At 30.0% G+C, this 13,681-nt stretch overlaps 1 protein-coding gene across 1 annotated transcript; it reads right to left on the reverse strand.

Annotated features, from left to right (window-relative positions):
• Positions 1 to 11,479: 11,479 nt before the first annotated feature.
• LOC124839595 (uncharacterized) lies at positions 11,480 to 12,898 on the reverse strand. The gene has a single exon (XM_047315469.2). It carries the CDS (start codon positions 12,273 to 12,275, stop codon positions 11,820 to 11,822), a length of 456 nt encoding a protein of 151 aa, XP_047171425.1. The 5' UTR covers positions 12,276 to 12,898; the 3' UTR covers positions 11,480 to 11,819.
• Positions 12,899 to 13,681: the final 783 nt, after the last annotated feature.

A 13,681-nucleotide genomic window follows, 5' to 3' on the forward strand; every position in this document is an offset into this window, starting at 1 on the left:
GATTGTAGTGTCTTTCGACATATATTCAATAGTTATACTTTTTTTATTAGTTTGCTAAGATGACATAAACATTGTTCTTACAAAACATTGTTCTTTCACTTGAATGTCTTCTTCTTTCTATTATCATTTGTCGAGTTTTTAAGTTGAGAAACATTAAATGCAGGCGTCATGTAGCATTAATTTCTCATTCCTTCTTTACACAACTTTGATACATTAGATTTTTATCTTCATATGCATAACTTTTTACTTCTTAGAGTAATAAAGGTGCACATCGTACTAGGCTTATAGTTGAACTAGAGTTGACATATATTGTGTCATATAACATTGACATATATTTCAACTTTAAACTTGAATATCAAGAGATATTTAAATGAAGCTTGGACATTGCATGATTATCTTAACAAGAGATGGTGAAGACATTCCCTACATCACAAACTTAAGCTTTAGGAATATTCCTTTACCTACCAAATCTATTGGAATGTGACATGGTGGTTTATCATCTATCAGATGAACCACAAACAAATTCATGATATAATTCACACAAATCAGATGTAGCTTATTCATGTTTTATGCTTTATTGTGTTTAAACACACAATCAAAACAACAAGGTGTTCAAATTCCACTCTAACAATTCTTTTTGAATATTAATTTTTAATTTTTAAATATGTATTGATAAGTGTCTACGTTCCTTAATTTGATATATGTTTTTGCACTTAATGGATGACTTTTTTTTTTCATTTTTTAGTAAATTAGATCCCTTAAGCTTAGAAACACAAAAATATGGTCATGAGAATTAATTAATTGTGAATTTAATGATTTTTTTTATGAAAATGGAGTACTCTTTTAAAGATAGAAGGACTACCGCAGCTAAGTGCCAAAATTAGTGTTAAGTGCTAAAAGGTGGTTAAGCAAGATTCAAACTTTTTTCCTTCATATAGGAGTAGTGATTTGGACGCTAAGTCATGTAGTAAACCTTTATGAACACCAAGATCACCAAGATGAGGAGCTGAGCCTAGAGAAAACCTTTCTAGCAAAGAAAACTCTTAAGAAAACCTCTACAGTTGAGCGTTGTAGGCCGATGTTCAGCACTAATTTTATTCTTTATAAACAAAGAACTAGTCTGATTCAGAAAATTACTGTTTGGAAAATAATGTAAAAGGAATGTCAAGGAGGTGAAGAAGGACATTTGGATCAAATAGAAAGATGATTCAAGTTCGTTCTTTTGCTCTCAAACTCCATTCAGTTGTAAAAAGATAATTTATCATTACAATGAGTAGCTAATTTTTCTTGTATCGAGATTGAATGAAACATTTCCTATTCTCTATATTGTTTTTGAATTTACATATATACATAAGCTTTTATTTAGTTCTAATGATTTAATTCTGTGGTTGAATGTTTAGATGTACTGATCACCCATCTTCTTTAATTTATTTAGATTAAGATTGGAAAATTAATATTAAATCTAAGATTGAATTAAGTCATCTAATATATTTATTTAGATTAAGATTGGAAAATTAATCTTAAATTTAAGATTGAATTAAGTCATCTAATATGTTTGAATGCAAAAAATATATTTGAATATGTTAGTTGAATAATAATTTAACTATGGATTTTATTATAATGATATGATTAATCAAACACTATGAAAAAAAAGAGATATGAAGTTCATTCAAATAAATATTATTGAATATTATTTTCAACAAACCTTTATAGTAAATCATTATTGTAAGGATCGAGAAAATTCAGAGAAAGTGGAAACCAGGTGTATGCAGCTGGTTGGACCGCACGGTCTCGGTGGTAGTATATAAGCGAGAATTTCAAAATCTCGTTCATTCTCTGCATGCAGTTCTTCTTTCCAAATTTCTGAATTCTCTTTTCTCCTCTTTCTCTCTACAAATTCTCTCTAGAAAGTCTCACTTTTTCTTCATATGATCATCAATCAGGTCGTGTCTGATCCTTCCTTGTGCCAAGAGCTTCTCTTTTCACCGATCAAGTTGCTGTTTTGGAGTTAGTAAGTGCACTTCCCTCGTCCTTTGAGGTTCCTGCATTTTCTGTTACATGCAAGCACTATTCAGCTTGCATGTGTTCATCAACTACTCCTCTGAATATGTTTTCTGTCTTTGATTCTCTGGTTGGTTACTTTTCACCGATCAAAAATTTGTAGGCTGCTTTAGAAGTTACTTGTGGGTTAGGCAAGACTGTGGAAGTGTAGAATTTGTCTGGTTTATTCGAAGTAAGGGAAGCTAGTAAATTAATTATGTTTTTCTGTGTTTGGAATTTCTGTTTGGACGTTTGCATGTATGAATAATTTGAATGTTTGATTGAAATTGTGAATGCTGGAACCTGTGAACGGTTTGGAGTTCTCTGCATCAGTGTTCGGTTTGTTATGGTTTGGAGGACGTGAGTATGTGAAAATGAGAATTTGGGGTTAGGAGTGAATTTAGTCAGTGAGAAGAGTCGGAGCATGTATAATTGAACTTGTTAGAACCCCTGAGTCTCTATAAAATCTATAAAAGGTAGAAAAATGGAGTTTTGGTCATTGAGTTGTTGATTATGCAGAATTTGGAGTGAAATCTGGTATGAGACTCTTTGGAAGGATGTTAGGAAGATTTCGGTATCCTTGGATAGGTGTAAATTGGTATATGATTCATGTAGAAAGATTAGAAGTTGGGAAAAATGTTTAGTTTTGGTAAAGTCTAGCGTGCTCATCATTCTGCAGAATTTCTGCAGAATTATGCAGAAAGCTGAGCACGCGCTGTTGACTGCTTGGCCATGCGCTGATTGACCGTTCAGCCATGTTCAGGTACTCGGTCATTAACTGGGTTCGGTCTCTTTAGAGTCTTACCCATATTCATGACCGTTCAGTCTTAGGTGGGTGGGTGATTTCTTAGTAGTGCTCCGTCTTGTACTAGCGCTCGTTCTGGGTAGTGCTCGGTCTTGTACTAGCAGTTATGCTAGTGTTAGCGCTCGGTCTTGTACTAACAGTTATGTTGGTGTTAGCGCTCGGTCTTATACTAGCAGTTATGTTAGTGTTAGCGCTCGATCTTATACTAGCAGTTATGCTAGTGTTAGCGTTCGGTCTCTTCTAGTGGTCGATCTTTAATAGTGTTCGGTTACTTCTTCTGTTCTATTAATTATGGACCGTTCGGTCCTATCCTTTAGGTAGTGAGAAATCGTTCAGTCTCCAACGTTCACAGAGTCCTCAGTTTTATGAATGATGATATGATTGTGAAAGACATTATATGTTAAATGATGAGGATTATGTTTTACGTACTATGGAAGAGAATTCAAGGGTGGAATGTCTCGTGGATAGTTATGGAATTGTAAAGTATGAATGTGGATATCATGCTAAGCTGGTGTTTATCCTGATATTCTATGATTACTCATTCTCAAGTAGAGAGGAGTAACTCATGTGTGAAAATGGTAGGAGGTCCTTTAACCTAGCGTATTGAGGTAATTTTCACTAGACTTACCTTGTGGGGTAGCTTGATGGGTGTCTTGCTGTTTCACCACCACAAGTGCAGAAACATCTGTAGCTATACATTCATACAATCCGGATGGTCAAGTTAGGTGTTCGGTCTAGACATGAGTATAGCGTTCGGTCATAACTACTTGTGTATTCGGTTTTGTTATGTTGTAGTGGAGAAATGTATGTATGTGTATATAATTAAATTATATTAGCTTACCCTTATTTCCTATTTTGTCCATGTTTCTGTTCGGTTTTTCTCTTGCAATGATCACCTTTGGGTGTGAGCAGAGGCAGAGGAGTGCTCGGTGGAGCAAGCTTTGGAGGAAGAAGAAAAGACCAGCCGCTTAGTAGTAGTTTACTGTTAAATATTATTGTTAACAGTGGAGTATAAACCGGTCGATTAGGTACATAGTTTTTGGAATAGTATAAGACTCTTGTAAAGTTTTAAATTTTATGATTACTTTGTAATAACTGTAAGGTTAACTTTATTTCCAGTAACTATTTTATTATATTATTGAATGATAACTTTATATAATTTTATGTTATATTTTTGGGATGTTACTTATCAGTTGTAACAAATATAAATTTTACACGCGCATCCACGCGCATCCACGCACTTGTTATATTATTTCATTATAATTGGTAATTTAAACTTAATTTATAAAATTTAATAATTTAAGTTATAATATCATAACATCTTTCAAATAATACAATATAAAATGTTAATATTTTGAATAATTTTTTCATTTTAACTTTTAACTTGTAAAAACAGAGACTAACGGTCCAGCCTATCTGGTTTTGTCTGTAAGGAGTCCAACCAAAATGGGTTCACAAATTGAAAATGTCAATCCACACTTTTAAATTATTTTTAAATTATTTGTGTCCCAACTTATTAGTTCAATCAGATTTATCATCCAAAATAGTTATTTCAACTGTAATATGCAATTTTAGTACATGTTAATTCAATAACACTATTTTTCTCAAATATATACATGTTACATATATAGAAACTTTTCTTTAATCCAACCGATATGCATTTCATAAATTTAATTCAATTATCAAAGTGAATAAATACAACTTACCGTCACAAGTTAAAAAGCAACTTGAAAATTCCAAAAATTCACTATAAGATTTTTCACAACTATATATGGAAATAAATACATGGGTAAAACTAAATTTATTAATGGATTTTATAATTTGAATTATCAATGGAAATATCAGTCGATTATGAATATGGCGATTAAATTCGTTAATAAATTTAAATTTATATTAAAAATAAATATTTTATTTGATAATATATTAGACGAAAAATTTTTTCCGTAAACTCTATTGATAATTTATACTTTTTATTAGTAAAATAAGTGAAAAAAAATTCATCAAATTTTATGAATTTTTTTTTATAAATTAAGAGAAATGGGTGAAAAAATGAAGAAAATGAAAAAAAAAAGAGAGTATGAGAAATGAAAGTCAATGACATTAAAAAATGTGTGACGACGAAGTTGGAAGAGAGAAGTTATACGAAAAACAAAATAAATTATTTTACATATGCCAATATAAAATTCACACATTTTATAACGACTAAAATAAAGTATTTCAAGTTTCATAAAGAGAAAAAAAAAATAAAAGTAAAAATAAAAATTCAGTAGCTTTACAGGAACTAAAATTCCCATTATAAAAAATACAATGAAAAAGCAATCTTATATATGAAGACAATTAACTTTCTCTTGTCCAAAAAAACAAAATACAATCTCATAGAAGCAAATTAAGAACTATAGTCTAAATGAAAATTCATAGAAGTTACATCATCATAAAATAAATGAGATGCATGCATGCAGTTTGATGATTGTACATTTTGCATGGGGATGATGCATGCATGCCCAACAAAAAAGGGTCCACAGCAGTGTGAAGAAAAGAAAGTGGTAGCCACAAAGAAAAGTGGAAGAACACCAATATCTACAATGACTGCAAAATTTCCTTCAGATATTGCAATATTCAAAGTTATAGCTATGTAGATGCTTTAGCCGCTGAGTCTGATATCTCACCATCATCATCATCATCTATGTATAGTGTATCAGTTGTGTGATACCTTCTTGCACCCTCTATCAGACACATGGCTCACCTTTATCATCAAAAGCCTTTCTTTGGCACTGCCCCTTCCTACTTAGTTAACTTCATATCATCACATTTCATCATCTTTTATTGCACCAAGGATATACTATTTTACTCATTTTCATCTACGATTTGCAAATCATGACTTATCAACACTCAAACTTTTATTAATAGTTGATAATTTACTCATAGATTTACGAAAATCTATTGATAATTACCAACACTTAAATATATGTTAGTAAATATTTATCGGTAATTGTCAACAATTTATTTTTATAATAAAATTTATATAAATATCATATTTGAATTTTTCTTTTTCTTCTTTTTTTTTTCTTTCTCTCTTCTTTTTTTCTTTTTCTTCCACGTCTTCCTCTATGTTTATCACAATTATCAGTTCACTGCTCACAGTGTCATTGTTTATCACATTTGGTTTCTCTTCTCCTTCTCTTTCTTTTTTTCCTCCTCTTCCTTGTTCTCCTCTTCCTTGTTCTCCTCTTCCTTGTTCTCCTCATTCCTCCTCCCCTACCATTGTTGTTATTGATATTGTCGTCATTGCTACCGCTATTGTTACCATACTAGTGCAGTTTTGGTTTTTAAAATCATCTTATATGCTTTGATTTTAGAGTAAACGAATCATATAAAATATCGTGCCAATTTTAAGAATTTTACAAACTTAGAAGTTCTGATTCATGAAAAACCAAAGTCTATCAACCTTTATGCACTAATGTCTATTTTTGCATATAATACTTCTATACCATGTAAATAACATGTACAATTTACCTTACCACATACATGTATATTAAACTAGCTAACACTAGTGCAGGTAAAACTTTCGCACGAATTATTTTGGAGATTATGTTTCGGTTCTATAACCGAAACATATTCAGACGAGGTAAAAAATATCTAATTTTAGGCTTCAGTTTATAACCAAAACCTATTATTTACTTTATGTTTCGATTCTTTTTTGAACCGAAGCTTATTACTATATTTTTTTAAAAAAATATTCATTTTTTTCTGCGTATTTTCCACGGTAAAACTACCGTGCTCCTCATCAACAAACAGAGTCACCACTACCTTTCTTACTTCCATATTGAACAAAAGAGATTAAAACAATATTTTCATTAGGAAAAAAAGAATAATGAAATAAAAAAAAATGCAAAATGAAAAAACGAACCTATAATTGCTTTCGAAATGGGAAGAAAATGGATGCTCAAAGAAATGAAAGGAATGAGAGTAGATGAGTAACAATGAAAGTGGTAGTGTGGTTCACTTTTGATAACGAGGAAGGAAGTAAAATGACTCTTATAGTGGATAACTGAAATGAAAAAACTTTAGTGAAAATGTAATTTTAACTTAGAAGACAAATATACATCAACTCTTTAAAGATCCGAAAAATATATAGTTTAATAAATATTTACAAAAATTGTTACCGATGACATTTTTAAAATTATTTAAAAAATTATAAGCATTGATTCTCTTAAAACTAAAAGATATACTAGTATAGACTTCCATTATGTTAAAACCAAAATCAAATTTTAAAAATGTCACCGTATTTTAAAAGATTTCGTTATTTTTAAACCAAAGTATATTAAACAATTCTCAAAAGCTTTTTTACACTGTAGATTCATTGGAACAAAGTAGTGTGATGAGAAAACAATACATGTAAGTTGACACTCACTTACTTTAAAAGAAGCTATTGAATTCCACAATCCCATTTTCTTTCTTTTTCAGCCTTAACTTTAGTTTCTAATTAAAACTTAAAATATCATTGCGTTGATTTTCGAGATTTATTTTAGTACATAGATATAGATAAAAGATTTATTGTAACTGCTTTTAATGCTAAAATAAAAAACATGCTATTTAATTAGCATAGAACAATTCTAAAGGTTCCTGAGTTTCCTTTCACCATACCAACATGTTTTAATATTTTTTACTTTTATTTCATATATAATTATATTTTTATTCATCTATCTCTATATTTATATACAAAGAGATTTTCTTTTTAATGTTTACATTTATTTTTCAAAATTACTATTTAATTAATTTTTTTAAAATAAAATAATTATTTTATCAATTTTATAAATTCTTAAATTTAATAATTTTTTTCAATTTAACCATTTTTATAAATAAATCATTCTTTTTATTATAAAACTGCCTATAAAATATGTAAAAAATATTTACAATAAATTTATAAAATATATTTATATATAATTTTATAATAAGAATAATAATAATAATTTTATTATCATGAATATACATTCGCGTAATATATATATGTCATAATTATTAAATAGTGATAATATTATCTATATGTCTAGAGATATTACACCTTTTGATCCTAACAAAGAGATTATAAGAAAAAACTATTTAAAGTTGTGTAATTGTTGCATACCGTGCAAATTTCTATTCCCAAAAATTTGAATACTCCAGTAAGATTCTATTTGAATTTTGGAATATGACATTGAATATTTATGTGAGAGGTGAATGATGAAGATCATTGAAAGTGAGATTCAACTTTGTTATTGGTATAGTTTTTATTCTTTGAATTAAAAGGAACCGAGAAAAACAAAATATTCAAACTTTTAAATAGGAATTTATTCTCTTACCACTTTTTCTTCTTTTTAACCTAATGGAATTCCTAGATTCAAATGTAATATTCAATTTCGGCTTGTCTTTCGGGATAAAGACAAAAGCGCGTATTTTTATACGTAACACCCGCGACGAATAATGGAAATACAAATGTGACGACAAATGCATACCATCACCAAAAAATATTCTTATTCTTCTGTAATTCTAATTTTTTGTTATAATTTTACAAAATAAGTTGTAATTAATTTTTAAATTAAACCATTGAATAACGTGAAGAGTTTATATTTTTTATTTTACATTTCAAATATAAATTGTTTTAAGTATAACTAATAAAACCATTTCTTAAAGTTCATAAATATATTCATATATTAATTTTTTAGCTAAAATAAACACCATTCAAAATGAGTTAAGGTTTTCCTGATATTTTTTCTTTTTTATTATACACAGACATTAGTATAATTTGTTACATCACTTACTAGATAGGTCCTAATTTTAAGGATTTAGTTTTAGAAAGTTCAGACTTCAAATAAAAAAGTTAGAGTAAGTTGTCTCAAAATAGACTATTTTAATCCCATGACAAGAATTTCCATGATAAAATTACAATATATACAATATTAAATAGTAATATATAGGTAGGAAATGAGTTCATTTGTCTAAAAGAAAAAATTAAGTAAAAATTGCTAAAATTAGATAAAATTTAAATATTTTAATGTTTAAGTGAAAAAACTTATAAATAAAAAAAAACTAACTATTAAAGTTTTATTTTATAAAAATTATCATTTATCTAATATATAGTTTTCTTGGTTTTCTTGCATTAAGGATAGTTTGCATATATAGGATATGTGCTTTCATGTATATAGTATGAACAAAGAAAAATCTTTACTAATCTAATATCATAATGGTATGTTTAGTTTACTAATCATACTATTTGAGCTTTTTATGTGATTAAAAAATTGTTGGAATTTTATTGGAATAACTAGATTTTTATATGTTGAAGATTGTACTCAACTTAAAATAAGATAAATTTAAAATATATAAATAGATCTAAATTTAACTTTAGAAGTTAATTTTATAATATTAAATCATATTTAAATTTTCTTGAAAGTTTATTTTAATAATATTTATTGTTAGACATGTTATTATGATGATGTACTTTCTAGCGGTAAACCAAATTGAAAAAAGCTTTTAAATCATTTATATAAGATGAAACAAGATTTTTTCATACTTTGACTCAACAAAACTTAAAGACATTGTTATCATATTTATTATCTGATTATTATCAGATCTTAAAACAAATGAGGGCTAACTGTTTAATTGTTTAATTGTTTAATTGTGCGTGTACAAGAAGGAATGATTATGATGATACTGATATCGAAATCTTGAATAATATCTTTTGCCTTAAAGGTTTCATGGAAAAACTTACATATTTTTGCATTATTATTAATAATGTATCTTTTAGTTGAGATTAAACTTGGAAGATAAGTAGAACACTAGAGTTTGAGAGATTAAACCAAAATCATCTTAATTATGCAATTCATTTTATTTATAAGATGACAATGATGAATAATAATATAAATAAAAATATATTAGTAATGATATAATTTTATAATTAAATAATCTTGAAAAAATATTTTTAGAATTAGTTTTCACTTCTATTAAATGAAATAAATCTCTAAATTTATTCTATTTCATATATGTTTCTTTTCAATCTAACTGTCTCTATTCTTATTTTTTTTTTTCTATTTCACTCATCTTCATTTCCTTTATCTATTTTCTACTAAATAAATCCTTAAAAATGATTTTTTAACTCAAAGAAGGTCACTGTGATGATATTTTACAATGGTAATATAAACAATTATAATCATATTCTTAAAAACATATTATTTATTAATTATGTTCTCTAAGTTAATATTTATATATATATATATATATATATATATGTATATGGTCAAAAAAGTAAATAAACAAAGTATACTATTATAAATATGTAGAGAGGAATAGTGTACATCCGTGTGTAGAGTATAATTACTCCCAAAGTTATTACTGAGAACTATGATGAAGCAGAAAAAGTCTAAAAGTATGAAAAAAAAATGATGAGAAATTTCTTGAGATTCTCTAACATGACAATGACACACCCGCACGAGAGTCTTTCATTGGATTCTCTTCTAAATGCTGGCATATCCACAGACACACAAAACCACACATCTTAATAAAAATCATTTCATTTCACCTTCTCAGTCACCATTTAGCCACTCCTCTGTAAGAAAACCACATCATTTGTTAATACAAAACCTGCATTATTAACTCCCTTAATACATATTAAGATAAGTATTTCTCAATTATCTGCATATACTGTGTCACGTGAGATGTTGATTTTTTCATGAATAAACAATGGATCTGTACACCAAATACGTCCACCTCGAGCCTTCATGAACTTCCAACTTGGACAGAAAGGGCTAAAACTGTCATGACAGAACCTATGCACAGCCTATGTCTTCACTGCTTCCACTTGAAAATTGTCTCGAGGCAAAATTGCAAAATCATTTTAAAAGATTTCTGTTTTGTAGTCATGTAGAATCCCTATGACTTCATGTGATCCAAATAAGGAGTAACAATGTAACATGGTTTTTTTTTTTTAAGAAAACAAAAACCACATAGTTAGAAAAGGGTCTTCTGTGAAAAATGAGTTTTGTTTTTGAGGAAGAGATGGTGATACATACAGTGCCATTAATTTCATGTATCATGTGGTGGACCCTTGGTTTGACTATGGTATACACTATTTTAGCCTAATTTAATCAATTGTTGAAGACAAACTATAGTGGTACTGTATAATGATTAGTGGGGTTTAGTCTTACCAACTACAAAATAAAAATCAAACACTTAATTACAAAGAGTGTCTAATCATGATATCAGGTATTGAAGATGATGGTTTGATTTGATTTGAATTTGTTATTATACTAATTTGCGTGTATTCAACTGCAGAGTACAGAGTACTACTTCTGAAATTATTTATTTCTGTAATGCAGAAAATGGATTGGTAACAATTTGCCTACCTTATTGTCGCCATGAATATATCATAAAAAATAAAAGGGTACCAAAATTAACTGTGAAAGTAGAAGTATCATTGCCAACAAGTGATGCAGTATGAGAGGCAGAGGGAGAAAAAAACAGAGGGATTTTTCATACAAAAGGAAAGTGTATGACTTTACTTTCTCTAATTGATAGCTGAAGCTTTGTTGAGTTGCAAGCTTGAACACTCACACATACCTTAAACCAAACCCATTACATTTGCACTCAGCACACACTCGAAGGTCAGAACATGTCTTCTATAAGAGGGAAAAGAAAAGAAGAAAAAAAATGAAAGTAAGCTAAAAATCTAAATTTAGTTGGGAACCACCCCGGCTAAATTTAGTGACTGCAAACCCTACAAAATGTTAAATTAGCAGAAATTGAAGAAAGGGGGAAGTGGTAACTATTTCTAAGATGAACACACGAAAATCTAAAGTTCTCAAAAGCATACCTCTGTCATTTGCTAGAGGTACACAGGAAGAGAAAATATACTAAAACCACTTCAAAAGTCCATCTTCTAAAGTGTGATGATCTTATTACTATAACACATGTATCTTTCTCAATCATCTATTAACACACAAAATCAAACTGAGACATCTCGAAGTGCCACTAAGAAAAAGTGCTCCAAGTCAGGTGGTACAAAGAATGAAAGTGGAGACCTTCGCAAAGAGCAATTGGAAAGAACCCTTGGCTTCTTTGGTGCTGGAGGGCATGTCGAAATCTCAGGAATCCTAAACTTCTGACCCTTTGGTGTAGAACACGGACTTAAGGACACATCAATGACCTCAGAGCCTTGCATGTCAACTTCCTTTGAGGAGTCTTGTGAGCTTATGGAGGAGCAGCTGGAGGGTAAAACAGTGGGAACAAGTTCAGTCTCTTGCTTTTTGTTGCTCTTTGTGTGCTGCTGCTGCTGCTTCTTCTTGAACTGTGCTGTTCTTCTTTGCTGTCTTGTCCTCCTTCTTGTTGTTGTGGTGGTGTTTGTCTTTGAGGCTGTCCTTGTTGATGTTGCTGCAGTTGCTGTCCTTCCAGAAGGTGCCATTTTCTTGAGACAAGGAGGGAAAAGCTTATTCTGGAGGGGTTTGGCTTAAAAGAACTGGTAAAGTTTGGTATAAACTGGCATGTACAAAAGCTGGCAACTACAAGATATTGAACCTTTACCAGGGCAGGCACCAGAGCAGGGTCACAAACCAAACACTTGGAAGGCACAAACTTATCCTACAGCAGAAGAGTGGTTTTGAAATGATAATTTTTGACTCAAAAGTTGGGAGGGAGAGTGAGGATTTGGTTTTGTGGAGAAGTTTGGTAATGATGATTGAAGTGGGAACTATCTCTCCTTCACCCCTTCTGTATATATATAACTGACACCACTAGCACACTGAAATAGCCAAACTCAAGAGAGTGGAGCAAGGAATCTTCAAGACAAGGTTTCTTAAAAGGGACATCAAGCGCTTTTTAAACACCCATTTTGGCATTCTGAAGAGGTATGCTACAGTTTTTACACAAACCTAAGTTTCCAACCAAATCATAATTACAGTCTTGCAGTAATTAATGACATAACTCAAGAAACCCCAAATTCCATTTAACACAACAAGACAAACTTATGAAAATAGAAAAGAAAAGACCTTGCAGCACCTCACAAGAGATTACAGCCGAAAATTTTAACTCTTTGGAGGAAGAAAAATTGTGGGGGTAGAGATTTTTGTCTTTGATTTATAACATTGGTGACAACCTTATTTGGGTTTGTTTATCTTAATGTTAGAATTATGATGGCGGGCAGCGGGCAGGGGTGCCCGTAGCAGTCAAAGAGAGTTAGAGAGGGAGAGAGGCACATTCAAATTTTGGGGACCCTATTGAAACTTTATTGATGGACATGTCTTCACTTGAATTTCTGGGATTTCATCAATTACCAAAAGTGTTAAAGGCTTAGTAATTAAACGAAAGAATCTTCTTTTCTTTTCAGTATTTTCTTTTAATCACATAACATATTTCAGTCTTGGCTAACATTCAAATGCACTGTGCATGGCTACCTTACATTCAAATTTGGGTACTAGGTAAGTAGGATCTACTTAAATTCATCGTCCATCAAATCTTTACCACTTTATTTGTTTATTTAATAATAATAATAGTGTCGCCAAAAAAGGAAACCTTTTAACAATACTCTCACTGTAGCAGCCACAACTTGAGGCTATTTCATGTGTAACTCTGCATTTTTCTTGGTATATTCTCCCATTCAAAGCACGAAAAATTCCTCTTTAATTGCGTAAATTGTAATAATATTTTACATGTTTAAACTAATGGGGTTGATTATGATGATTAATTAGTAAGCATAGCTTCTAATTTCTTGAAGTTGTAGTTTAATGATCTTAGTACATTGTGGTTCGTAGATGGAGGAGAAGGTGCCCGTTGCCCGAGGAACAACAGTTAATAGTTAAGATTCTTGTTTGG

The sequence above is a fragment of the Vigna umbellata genome, chromosome 5 (genome assembly GCF_029865625.1).
Source record: "Vigna umbellata cultivar VRB3 chromosome 5, Vumbellata_1.0, whole genome shotgun sequence".
Taxonomy (NCBI): Eukaryota; Viridiplantae; Streptophyta; class Magnoliopsida; order Fabales; family Fabaceae; genus Vigna; species Vigna umbellata.